The sequence below is a fragment of the Anguilla anguilla genome, chromosome 1 (assembly GCF_013347855.1).
Source record: "Anguilla anguilla isolate fAngAng1 chromosome 1, fAngAng1.pri, whole genome shotgun sequence".
Classification (NCBI taxonomy): Eukaryota; Metazoa; Chordata; class Actinopteri; order Anguilliformes; family Anguillidae; genus Anguilla; species Anguilla anguilla.
The window spans coordinates 63,183,512-63,197,840 of NC_049201.1; the positions used below are offsets into that span (position 1 = coordinate 63,183,512).

At 35.8% G+C, this 14,329-nt stretch overlaps 1 protein-coding gene across 1 annotated transcript; it reads left to right on the forward strand.

Annotated features, from left to right (window-relative positions):
• The first annotated feature begins 9,935 nt into the window (after positions 1 to 9,935).
• On the forward strand, positions 9,936 to 11,486 carry hoxa13b (homeobox A13b). Its single transcript, XM_035387260.1, has 2 exons — positions 9,936 to 10,597; positions 10,856 to 11,486. Exons 1-2 carry the CDS (start codon positions 9,955 to 9,957, stop codon positions 11,098 to 11,100), a joined length of 888 nt encoding a protein of 295 aa, XP_035243151.1. The 5' UTR covers positions 9,936 to 9,954; the 3' UTR covers positions 11,101 to 11,486.
• Positions 11,487 to 14,329: the final 2,843 nt, after the last annotated feature.

The window sequence follows — 14,329 nt, forward strand, 5'->3', positions numbered from 1 at the left end:
GCCAGCATTGAATTGTGTAACATGAATTAAGAATAGTTGCACAAGAATACTTGTGATTCATGCCCAAACTAAACTAACAGTACAGGATACATGTGATTCTTCTTGTACATTGCCAATATCCTCATTTATACTTAAAATGCATAGAATTTAATTTTGTAATATAGTTTTTTTTCAATAATTGGACATGGTTTGCAATAGACTATTGATGACTTTAACAAGTTTGTCATTGCCAAAGGGAGGCTATACCTTTCCTGATGCACAGCAGATCAAGGACACAATTTGCTATCTTAAGGCTACAATCTACAGGAAAATATGCATATCATTTATTTTTCATGTTTCATGTAAATTTGGATGCTGTATTTTATATTGCTACAAGAGTTAATAGAGCCTATATTAATTACTTTACACGCTTCAGACACTGTGTTAAATATTTAATTCTAGTTTGCAACAATATTAAGGCACTTGCTTTCTGCTCATTGTTGTGGGAATGTAGTGGGAATTTTCATATGAAAGCATCTCTCAGTTAGATTATTTGCAATAGAATGGAAATGAAATAAAATACAAGTACTAAATTGTATTTTATAATTAACCATTATTATTAAGTTTATTACTGTAGTTTCACCAACTAGCTAGCATTTGCACTGATTGCTAGCTAGAAAGCATTACCCCGACACCACGTTGCTTGCTTTAGCTAGACATTCTGATATACAAATGCTACATACACAAAAAACTTGCATTCGTGAATTAAATATTAAATGTCTTTATATTTTTATTTATTTATATTGATTTGCTTAATGTGTGACCAACATTACAATGGAATTGTAATAATTAGTGATAATAATAATGATGTGATTTATTACAAAAATAATTTATATGACAATTTATTTCATAAACAAATGCATATTTCAGATGTTTTACTGTGATTTATTTATTCACCATAGCTTATTACAATTAAAACCGACTGAACCACTTCACATTTTTAATTGGAAACAGAGTAATCTATTTAATGTTGTACATGTAATAACAGCTTTGTCAAATTTATTTTAGAAATGTTTTGCAGTAAATCGACATGAAGTGCTCAATCTCTCCCCGCCTTAGTTCACCAAAGTTTCGTAAGTTGTTTCTAACAAATATTAGTTTCCACGTTCCTTCGGTTTCTCTCACGCCATCGGAAACGCAGGTTTAACGGCTTTTATTTTTAATTCATTTAAAATGTATTAAAATGATAAAATGTTCATGACAAATATGTAGGCCTTCTGGTTGTTTTTATTAATAAAACAGAAAGAAATGACGATACATGTTAGGACTAGGCTTATTAGCCTACTACTCATGCATTAGTAGTAAAAAATAATCAATAAATTGTTCGGCAATGCATACAAAAATATTGCATTGATTAACCTACTGGATATATTTATCTTGGTTAAATGAAGTTCTCAGCTTCAATTGACTAGAGTAGCCTACATAAGCAACACATGCTAAAGTATAAGGGTCTGAAAGAAGCCATGAAGTTCCATCAAATCTCGAAGCCAGCCCATAGAGCACATTTGGTGAAACCCAACGTCTCCCACGCTTAAAGGGATCTCAGACAACCCTACATGACAGTAGTAAAGTAACTAGCTGTATTTTATTCATCGGAAGTTCCAAGATCCACGTATCTATTGGTTAAAGTCAACTAAATTTTTCTCTCAAATTCCTTTAAGCGATTTTCAAGCTACTGTACGCAGCGCCAGAAACATACACGGGGCATTTAAAGCAGGGTGTTTACCGTCCACATTCATAGCCTGAATGTGAATACATTCCAATAGGCCATATGTTTTTCTAAACTATGTAGTGTTGAAGAATATTGTTGGAGGGGTACCTCCAGTCCATATTTTAAAATCATTTATCGGTTTTTTTTTGCCATGCCATAGGGAATATTATTTGGAAAGTAACCCACATATTTTCATATTGTTGCATATCATTTAGAGCATGATACCAATACGACAAGCTAAGCACTTCAAAACGAAGTGTCTAAAATTTTGCGCTCATACTACTACGTGTAGGCCTAATATTTTTCTAATTAATGTAATTAACAAGGCATAACGTAGACGCTATATGACTACCATACGTTCCCTATGAACCATTACATTACATTTATTTGGCAGACGCTTTTATCTAAGCGGCGTATAAAAAGTGCATTTCATGGTCATGGACAACTACAAAACACAGGTTCAATAAGATACAATACTTATTTTGTACAGCTATTTATAACCACCCAAAAGCTCGAACATCTTAGTTAATTAAATAAACTCAAACTTGTGCAATACACGGTGTCGAATACGAGTTTTAAACTCTTTTCTTGAATATAGACCATTTCAGTAATATGCAGTTTTGACATGATTCTAATTTAAATTAGTCATAATTTTAGGACTATGAATGAACTGCAATTTCAGGAAGAGTCAGGCTTTAAAGTTGTATATGGCACTTTATTGCAAGCATATACTTAACACCAGCTCCATGAGAATTGTGTCTGTTTACTCAGAGCAACGACAAAGGCAAAGCGTTTCCTTGCATGGCTGCGCATAGCATGTTTGCTGTATTGAGCTGATTCCAATCCATTCAGTAATATTTGAATAATAAGTATTCACAAATAACATCAGCCTACACGCAAAAAGAAAGAAAACCCTTCAGGATAAGAAAAATAAATCATTCGAGTTGTGCACCATGTTCAGTAATTAATGCGTATAGATTCAATGACATATATTTAATATAGAATCCTGGGATCCGGAACTTAATCCTTAATTTCCCCGTCAGAGTTCTATGTCAGTTGCTACTGTCATTTGTTAATGGAGACGCAAAGGGGAACAAGAAATTCAGTTAATCACAAAGAAAAGTCCCACACTTAGTCATTGAAATACTGACTGTTCCATTGGCTTCTTGTTAAGTTATTCTCAGAAATCTGCTCAAAAAGCAAAAAAGCTATATTGCTTTCTTACCGTATTCAAAAGGCGCATATGGGGGAAATCTGTCCTCTTGCGCCCTCACCTGTTGAGAAGGGATGAAGTAATGAACTCAGATCATTTTACAAGAGGGATATGCTACACTGGCCTTGGTTAACGATAGGTTAATACTTTTAGCTGTAATTGACGGGCTTGGTTGAAATTTGAGAAATAATTTCATAATCTTATTTTAGGATTGTTATGCTGAGTGTTACAGGTGGCGGAGGTGTCCAAGCACATATACACCCCTTGAAGTGCCATGTTTGTGGGCTATTTAGAAGACTAACTTCCCATTTTCCTTGCATCCACCCGCGCTCGTGTGTATGGGTGTGTGAAAGTGAATGACAGGTAGACTGCAGAAGGCTCTGAGACAGACAGAGTGAAGTCTCTGAGAGACAGAGACAGAGACGGGGGGATATGCCACCGCGGATATGCCACCGGACATAAGATTAAGAAAATGCAAAACTTAATAGGACATTGAAATATAGTTCAATACAAACCTCTTGAGATATGAGATATTCACCCCCCTAAATAAATAAATAAATAAATGGGTAGAGCTGGTGTCTCATGCCAGATAGCAGGCGAGTCATAGTTGGGCCAGTGCTGACCAGACTTGTCGCAGATCCGGGCCCGGAGTCGCTTGTTATCTGGGATGATGTTGATCATGGTTGCCCAACCCTATTCCTGGAGATCTACGGTCCCGTAGGTTTTCTCTCCAACCCTGACCAAGCACACCTTATTCAGCAGCTACAGATGCCCTTGAACTACTAATTAGTAGAATCTGGCGTGGCAAATTATGGTTGGAGTGAAAACCTATACAAGATGGTAAATCTCTAGGAACAGAGTTGGCAATTCTGCTTCGAATCCGGCCGCGCAACCTTAGTCACGTGTCTCTCCCTCTCTCGCTCCCCGTTCTACCTGTCTCTACATTGTGCTGTCCGATAAAACTGAAGAAGCCCTAAATCTTTTTAAAAAGTAAATAAATAAATTGATGATCTACATTAGTAGGTAAACGAAAGTGTACATGTCCCTGTTTATAATCTCGTAGTATAGCCTATAGTTATTGGGGTCAACTCTTATCGCTGTAAATTCAACTTAAAGGTAGTTGAATGCCATCCATTATTATTATTATTATTATTATTATTATTATTATTATTATTATTTTCTATCTTAAATCTGGAATTATGAGTTTAAAGGCACGAAGTTTATGCACGCCCAAATTACTGTCACAACGAACATTTAGGCGACATTACATTTCAATCTGAAATACGCGAATTATGGCAAAAGCTGTGCCTTAACATAAAGTAAATAAAGCAAATGTTTCACGTGGTCGTGAACTGATAAAGGCATAGGTCACTGAAACAAACTTATAAACAATATATGCCTACTATAACGAAAATGTCCACCACTTGCTCAGTTTCGTTGATGATTAAAAGTGTGTTTAAGACTAATGCACTTTGGGCCGGGTATGGTTTATACACCAGCAGACAACACTTAGTGACTTACCGGCTGGGACAACACTTTAAAAACATAGTGCAAATGTCAATAGCCTACACTCAAGTTAAAAAATAATAAAAAATGTCGAGAAAATTGGAGCCAGAAATCAATTGCCTATACAATCAACTGCTTGTAAACCTGCACAAAAATCTTTCTTTTTGTTGTTGTTGTTGTTGTTGTCATTTTATATGTGTTTCACAATAACTAGATTATTCTGGAAATTAATAAAATACAGGTCAATGGTGTAATGTAGAAATATCTTTAAAATTCCAAGAGAAACTAGATTTTAAAATGAAACTTATTTTGCGGATTTGTTCAATAATCAAATGGCTTTAAAAGCTGAATATCAAATTGAAGAAAATGCATGTTGGTAGTTAAACATGAATTTCATTGATCTGGGCCACAACAAAATATATCTCATAGCCTGTCTCATGTGTTTAAATGCGTTCGTTTATTCTCTTGACGGAAATAAGCGTTATGCGGTTAGATTGAATCTGATCTTTAGCAGTTTAATTCAATCTGTTGTAATTGTCCCTTATGTCTGATGAAAGCGAACTCAAAGCATATATCATTCGATAACAGCGATGTAAGTATTGCCTTTATGTTGGCTAGCGAATTTCGGGCGATGTTACTCCTTATATAAGGCTATAGGCCTACATATTTACTCAATTTTGCCGTTTTATTTGAAGCAACAAAACCCACAGATATCTCTCAGTAACTTAGTTCAATTTAAATTATAATTAGGCTATCCTATACAACAAACAAGCTATTTCTATGAAAAATACATTACGAGTCAATATGTCCAATATTAAACTATCCAGGAACTGGTATGACCTATATACGCCTGAAGGTCTCTAATGTCGATATTCGGTAACTGAGCTGGCTATCAACGCTTAATTTGTATAGCCTACCTATAAGGTTAAGTCTGTTGTTATTCCTCACCATAATCATCGTTCTTGCCGAAAGGGTGCACCAGATTGGGCATTTGTGAGCATGGCCTTGTAATCACAATTGGCATAGGCCCGATTAAGCACCTGCATTGTTCCAGGACGGTAAATTACAATTTAAGGACAATTCCTTCAACGTAAGTCAGATCTCCCGATTTTAAGGCCGATGTAGCACAAGCATCTAGATATAAATAGATGGAACCTTGTTGTGCCAAAACCGAATTCTCTCGCCTTTCTCCTTTGACTGTCACATACAATGCATAAATAAACAAACAAACAAATAGGCCTAAATCAATATTTTTTCTAAGTTTATTCCGCATCACAAACTTTGACTTGGCTACTGAATGTGAAATGGTCATGAAGCAGCATAATCGTAGCATTACCCATCGTAGCCATCGTACGGGAATTTAGAAAATTTCGAATAGTGAATAAAGATCCAGGCTGCCACAAGCCTTTGTCACAATATTCCATTCCCTGGGCGGAAGACAATACAGACAAGTGACCAGAACATTGTTTCAAATGAGTTCAAATGAACCTTTATAATAGCACATGTCGAACATTGAAACATTTTGAAGTTACTGGTTTGTCATTCGGACACTTTTTTGATAAATGGTTTGTTGTTATTGTTGTTGTTGGTGGTGGTGGTGGTGTGTGAGGAGAGAGCATATGTAAGAGAGATATCAGTAAAATGATTATACCACTCAACAGGGCAAAATACATACGTATAATCATAATTAAACGTTTCATTCATCCCGTCAATTAGACACATAATCTGATAGCCTATAGGTCTTTTATCCAGTATGAAACATTTTTACCGTCGTAATACTTCACGTTACATGTTTATAGATCTGTAATAAAAAGAATGCTGTATGAATAATCATGCAGTGCCTCAAGGAAAACTAACAGCCAAACTCTCAAGCAAAGTTATTGGCGAAAATAGTATTGTCCAGTGTATACGTTTCTGTTTTTAACATGTTGTTTTCATATTTCAAGCTGTCAGTCATTTTCTGTGGCAGGTTGGGTGTAAATGCATTAACTTCTAAAGATTAATCCAGTAAGTCTGGGCAGCTGAAAATATGAGACTTAAGACTAGAAATTTTGATTAGCATAATATAGCAGAGTTTTACTGTTTTATGTGATTATGTTTCCATTTTTAGAATTCTGAGAGTGCTGTTCTACAATACAGGTAAGACACACTCAAATAAATCAACATTATTGAATTGCATTCACACAAATTAACACAACACACAAACAATTCTAACAGAAATAATTTACATTTACATTAAACTTTTTATAATTTACATAAGTCAAAAGTTATTGAAGTTAATTTAATGATTTCAGTTTTGTAGGCTACTGATTGAAAACTGAAACTGGTCGAGCCGGAGAAATTTTGGATTAAGAAACAGACATGTTACATTATGAAATATCAATGAATTAATATCAACTGAATAATACTTTTAATAATACATAAATAATAATCAAATGATACATTAATTTAATTTTTAATTTAAACCATAACGATAGTCACATTTCATATGATTAGCTGGTTGTCAGTTTTAGATAATAAACACGTTTTATGTGAATCAAGTACCAATATCTGAAGTCCATTACTGAAGGTCAAGACGGCCATTGGGCTACAACCTCCGAAGTAAATAAATGGCAAATCGTGTTCATGATGTTTTTATATTGAACTGTTGTTTGCAACATTTAAGTTGTTATTTTTACTTTCACAGTCATTTCACGCTCTTGATCGTGAATTTCTAAACTTTGTTCGGCTGTGTGCGTGCATTTAAGTTAAATTGTAGGTTATGCCTTGTGTTTGCATGCGTACAGCCTATTGTGTCTAAATGTGAACTGTACAAGTAACTATAACATTTCAAAAGTTAGGCTTCGTTTTACTTTCGTTCATTTTTGGCTTAGCCTTTATAAACGTTAGGACACGGTTTATTTATTTATTTATTTATTTATTTATTCAATCGCTAATTCATTAGATCGCAATTTAGCACTAACGTTGTTTATGTTGTGGGGCAAAGTTTTTGCTTTTTTACGTATGTTTCTTGTGATGTGAATCCTCTGAGGTCTTGTCTAGATCATACAACGGTTTAAGCAAGGTTCGTGATTTTAATACTGCTCTACTCTTTAGAAACCTAGGCCTATATATCGAAAGTTTTGTGGATTTCCATTCCAGCAGTAAAATCAATACACTATTACTCGGAAATCACGCAGTTGTTGAATTTGGAATTTTGCATATGTGGTTCTGGACAGTGGACACTCTCCAGCTTTGCTGCTACTACATTTTTGACGGCAGTGTAATGAAAGCCTTCGAGATGATCACTGCCACGCAATGGGCCTCCCTTGCAAGTATGCATGGTGACAAATATAGTTTATTCTTATTCAATCCGTTATTACATTTCCTGGGACCGATCTGATTCTCTGTTAAAAAACAAACACATGTTATCAGTTTACTTTTCCTGTCGTTTACAGTCTGCGTAGGCTATGTATTGTTTATGATTTACTGACAATATTGGTGATTTTATTCCACGCCACCTTTCAAACTGTCATGTTCTTAATCTGACGCATGGTAGTCTCCACACAAGTTTAGCTCTTTTATTTTTGAGTTCAAGACATTTCCTGGTTATTTGTGGGATTTGCCAATGTATATTTGCGTTAAACAGACACAAATACTACTAAATTATGTTGTCAATTTAATATTTATAATCTCTCTCTCTCTCTCACACACACACACACACACACACACACACAAACACGCATGCAATGCAACGATTTTTGCACAAAAGTTATTGGACTGAGCAGGTAATTCACGTAAAGCCAGGAAACAACCTGGTAATAAAAATTATAATTAGAAATAAGAGCAAATGAAATAAAGCAGTCTGATTTTAAATGACTAAAATTACTATATCGCGCTGAAGATTGAGCAAATCAGTTATTCCAAATGTATTTGACAGTACATGTATTAAAATGCCCTCACAGAAAGCTTCATGTTTCAGACTGAATGTTGTCCGTGAATGTTTACATGCGGTTTGTTTTCCCTTTCATATCTAAATTAGGCCTATATACAGCCCCATATTTTATTTGCGCACATATTACCATTGGAAAAGAGCCACGTCGGTAAACAGAAACAGGCACACCGGATGCCCCATGCTTTTATGCTTTTATCTTGTAATGGCGTCTTTGAGGGATTACATCATTTTCACACCTCTTCGCGAGAACTTGCAGGAACACCGTCAGGCAAAGAAATGAACTCACGCACCGAATCAGAATAGAAATGTCAAACACAATGAATCGAAGAATAAAGACAAGACAAAAGTGCATTAAAATGTACATCAAAGGCTTACACAAAACACGAGATACCTGTTTTCTCACCAACCCTGGGAAGAATTCGAAGCAGACCCTCAAAGTTTGAATGGCAACAATCACTTTGGCTAGACGGCAACTTTCAACTTGACCTTGGCCGCGAGCCGTGTGTCTAACGCGTATGTAAAACAGCGTTGCCAAATTGTGGGCTGCTTTCGGTCTGTGCATATACTGCATTGTACAAGGGATGCACATTCTTAGGCGCATACGTTATAGGCTACTGTTTAAAATGTAAATTTGTTGGAATGTTTAAGCAGTTTTCAATTCAGCTTGTTGAAACATTTTCCTTTCTGTGTTTAGCATTTCGCTCACATTGAGACAATTTTTCGTGAATACTGCTTTTAAATTCAGCAATTTGTATTTTATTTATTTTTTATTAAAATATTATGTTTAAATGAATTCCAAACAAATGTTGAACCGAAGTCACCAACAAAAAAGTAAAGTTTTAAAAGGCAGTAACAAATTTAATATATACGTTGTGATTGAACTGATTCCTGGTTATGTTGATCCAGTATTCATAAGCACTTGTCAGTTTGTTTGTAGCCTATATATATATAGATAATATATAATGGTAGTTTATTATATTAATATACACAAACCCATGATGCTATCACCAATGTAGAAATTAATAAGAAGAATATTTTTTATTTAATTTACATTTACCTGCGGGCCCATTTATCATTATTGCGCGTAAATTAGCTCCTCGTATTATGTAATAAATAGGAGGGAGGAGTGTACCTGGTAACGTTTCAATGTTGAAATGTAGCCTATGCCTTCGTACCCGTAGCCTACAGTAGACCGAATTCGAGTCATTGTAATTCGTAAATCCAATTAAAAAATTAATCAAATCGTATGGTAATCAGAAGAGAAACAGTCGCTTCGCTCAGATTTCTCTCGTAATAGTCAGAACAGAAATGCACAAATTGAATCCGGACAGGGGCTATATAGTATTACAACTGTGCATTTGGTACATTGGGATTTTCTTCGCTCGAAACGTTTACCAGCTTCTTTGCATATCACGTGCCTCCCACCAGCCAATAAACAGGCGGCCGTGGTGAGCACAGTCTCTTTAGCGTCAGTTACTCTGAGATTCAGTATCTCTTTTTCAGTCTAGGGGCTTTTTAAAAAGAGCTAGTAGTCTCAATGTCGGACGTGCTATGACAGCGTCATTACTTCTCCATTCCCGCTGGATTGACCCGGTGATGTTCGTCTACGACAACGGTTTAGATGAAGTGAACAAAAATATGGAAGGATTTGCGGGAGGCAATTTTGCTGCAAACCAGTGCAGGAATCTGATGGCGCATCCGGCATCCCTGGCCCCGAGCGCTACTTACACGTCGAGTGAGGTGCCAGCGTCTGGCATGGGCGAATCTGTCAAACAGTGCAGTCCCTGTTCCGCCGCACAGAGTTCCACCAGCGCTTCTCTACCCTATGGCTATTTTGGCAGCAGCTACTATCCGTGTAGGATGTCACAGCACAGCAACATAAAATCGTGCGCACAGCCTTCTTCATATGCAGAGAAGTACATGGAGACATCTGTCTCTGGAGAGGAATTCACCTCTAGAGCCAAGGAATTCGCTTTCTATCAAGGTTATACCACCAGCCCTTACCAACCTGTCCCCAGCTATTTGGACATGCCTGTTGTGCCCACCATGAGTGGCCCAACAGAGCCCAGACATGATTCTCTGTTGCCCATGGAAAGTTACCAACCATGGGCTATCACCAACGGGTGGAACAGTCAAGTTTACTGTGCTAAGGACCAGGCGCAGCCCAACCATCTGTGGAAGTCGTCAATTCAAGGTACAATGAGATGCTGGGTCGAATGCTTGAATGGTATTTCGTAGCTACATATTATTAGTAAGAATTCGTCACACTTTATTTTGACATTACATTGTATTAATTATCATAAATGTAAATGATTAACTCGGTGATAAAGTTGGCTATACGCAACAAGTAGCTATTATCATTAGAAATAAATTCAAGCAGCATATAACATGCCCTTTTTTTCTTTTTTGTGAGCGTAGAGATAAACAGGGTGTTATTCTCTATGTTGTTCAGACGCAGTGACTCACGCAGGAGAAGGCAGTTCTATTCGACGTGGAAGAAAGAAGCGTGTGCCATACACGAAGGTACAGCTGAAGGAACTGGAGCGGGAGTATGCCACTAATAAATTCATTACAAAGGACAAGCGAAGACGGATATCCTCCCAGACAAACCTAACCGAACGACAAGTCACAATCTGGTTTCAGAACAGGCGAGTAAAAGAGAAGAAAGTCGTCAACAAATTCAAGACCGCCAGTTAGCTTTAACAAAAATTAAGAAGAACAAATGTAAAGCTGACTTGAAGGCTGGTCTATTTTGAAAAAAGAAGTAAAACAACACCTTATGACCTATATACTGTTTTAACAGGCCACCACTCAGCTTTAGTGGATTGTTTAGAATTGGAGTGGCACCCGTCATGCTGGCCGCATAAGGTCTCGCGGGTCTGAAGCTAAAATGGGAAATGTTAGACCTCCATCTTGATGTTAAACATGACTTCTGAGAAACGTCGTTCATCCGATTGACATCCACATTGCTCCACTGATCATCGAGTTGGAGATGTTGCAATTTTCGGTTAAATACAAATATATAGATGCGCTATGCTTATAATGTCCAGGAAATGAAGAGGCATAAAGTGTGTATTTAAACATTTTTTAATAATTATTATTTAAAGTGGCACTAAATCTTAAAGAGATTGCAGGAAATACGTGGTTTTGAATTTACCAATGCATTTACATAAACAATCGCTTTAAACACACGTTTGATTAATGAATCAAATGCTGCCGTTTTCAGCGTTTCTAAGATACCTATCCGATAGTTTACCTTATTTGCAAGTTCTTGTCATAATCAGCTGCTGATGCAGTCTCACTTTTATTTTAAAATATCTTTTGGGAACCCAAGGCATTGAGATGTGCCCGTGTACAATAGCATTTCAATAAAATTGGCTTTGTTGTAAATAAAACCAAAACTAGTAAGTTATTACATATTTGAACTGCTCCCTTTATGTATGTCTACATAGACAAACTCCACCCAAATAAAAGCTGAAATTGTGAAATTGAATGTGAATTTTGAATAATATTGTTATGTTCATTTACACAGGAAGCCTGTCTTTAAAATCCTGATATATTTTACAAAAGTGTGGCCTTCTGTTTTGTAGCACATTTTGGGTCATTTTCAACCGAAAATCGAGAAAGATATGTTTCACAATTACACAGTAAAATGTCCAGGGTTCATTCAACTCCAACAATGTTAATTCAACTGTTATCAGATAACATTTGGTCCCATATTCGAGAGTTATCTATTGAGTGTTGAATTAACATTGGACATTTTACTGTGTAATAGTGTCAAATTAGTTTTCTTTTTTAAACTTTGTTCAAGTCCAATAGCTTTACAGTTAAGATTACTTATGGTATGCCTGTTCAAGAAATAGGGATTTCGACCTATTTTAAAGATTGAACTGGGCATGATGTAGTTAACCCTGAGAAAGACCTGAAGTTTGAGAATGGCTAAATATGGGAAATGTCGACATGTAGTATAGAACAATATCGCCATCTGGTGATCAAGATGTGGCATTACGTTAGTTTTTTAAATACTTGCGCGCAGGCACTGCCATTCGCTTCAACCCCCCTCACATATTAAATAAAAAATAAACAACGGGACAAAAATAATAATGGTGGAATAACATATACAGTTTTTGATGTTTCAGTACAACTCTGGAATTAATTTGTTGCTGTTTTGTGAATGAGTGTCACTTGTCAAATAATCATTTTAGCCTATTTGTAGAAACATTTGGTGCTACCTGCACCAAGGCGTCACACCATTCAATTCCCTAAGGGGGGTCAGTACAAAATAATATATATCACTGTTATTTAGGCCAAGCCTCCCGACTACACCTTTCATTAAAGAAAAAACGTGATGTATCTAAATGTATCAAAACACCCAGTACACTAATATTATCAATCATTTTTGATATAGGCCTATGTATGAGAAAATGTTTCCAGGGTTTTAATTTTATATATCAAAACTGAATTTTTCTACATTATTCTACATATTTATTGTATTCCTTTATTTTTATTTTTATTTTTAGTTGCTGAATAGTATCACCCTGCTTAGGTGTGCATCTAGAATATACGCGCTTCGGTTCGTTTCGAGTATTGTAAACTAATGCAAGATTAATGGTTTATCCTTTGAATAAAATGTGGTGCAAGTTTCTTATTGTAATACTTACACATAATTTTGACTGCAGTGGTCCCGCAAATGAGCTATGTGGTGTAACACGTATTAAACCCAACGGAATTTGAACGAAGCCTTTCACCTGATTTTAAGTTTGTCGGAATGAATCGTATCAATTCGAATGAGAAGTTCTACACGTTCATCTCTTGCACATTTCCGTTTATCAAAGTGAACGGAAAATTTTGGTGCACAAGCAATCTAAGTCAATTATCTGTTTATGTGTATGCAGCTATTGCACATTAGGCACTGTGGGACGTATTTGCACGCCTGTACTTAGGCCTACATAAGGCTATATGACATTTAACTATATACTTGTCTACATTTTCATTTTGAAATGTCAGTCCAAATTGAAATCTTGATTTTGTTTAAGCTCATCCTGATAAAAATGTGGTGAGTCACCTTTATACACTTAGCACGATGTCCTGCAATAAATGGGATAAGCACGGTTAACATACAAGTTGTTCAGTTGTAAATGGTTCTCATTAAATCTTTAATTTCTCAACGTTAAATTAGTGTAAATAAAGTGTGATTTATCAGAATACAGCAGTAGTCTAATCGGAATTGGCCCCCATACACAGTAAAGCCTTTAGTATTATTTTAACTCTAACAGAGTTCTTGAGTCCAAGAGGGATTGTGCTCTATCGGAGTTTATTTAATGCTGAACATTTTACTGTGTTGGTCGCCTTAAATTGCAATTCTGGTTTTAGAGTATTATGGAGCATTTCATAAATGTAGTGTAGCCTACTGTTATAAACCCATTAGTTAAGTTTAAGTTTATAACAGTAATTTAAGTTTTAAGTTTTATTTAAGTTTTGGTATTGCAAGTATTGTGCATATCCTTATTTGTATGTCCATACTTTCCACCAAAACGACTTGTTTTACTACATAACATATGTATTCATAATGGATACATTTAAGCATGTGTAGGCTACACAGAAATAACTGAATAGTATATATTTTATACACACGAACTTGTGATTTCATTTTACATAAAGTAAAATGTAAATTTCCATTCACAGAATTGGCCTTGATATTATTTTCCTTGGACAGCAATAAAATGGTGGATAGACTACGCATTTTAAAATAGTCATAATTTTTCAGATTTTAAAGAAAACTACATTTTGCATTGAACTGTTCCGATCATTTCGACCAAATAAGATTGAAAACGCACCGTGTCAAAATGGCCGAATTTATTTTAACTGAATGCGCTCTATGTGAGCAGTTAATCGATAACGTGGCGCATTGTGGGAATGGTGTAGG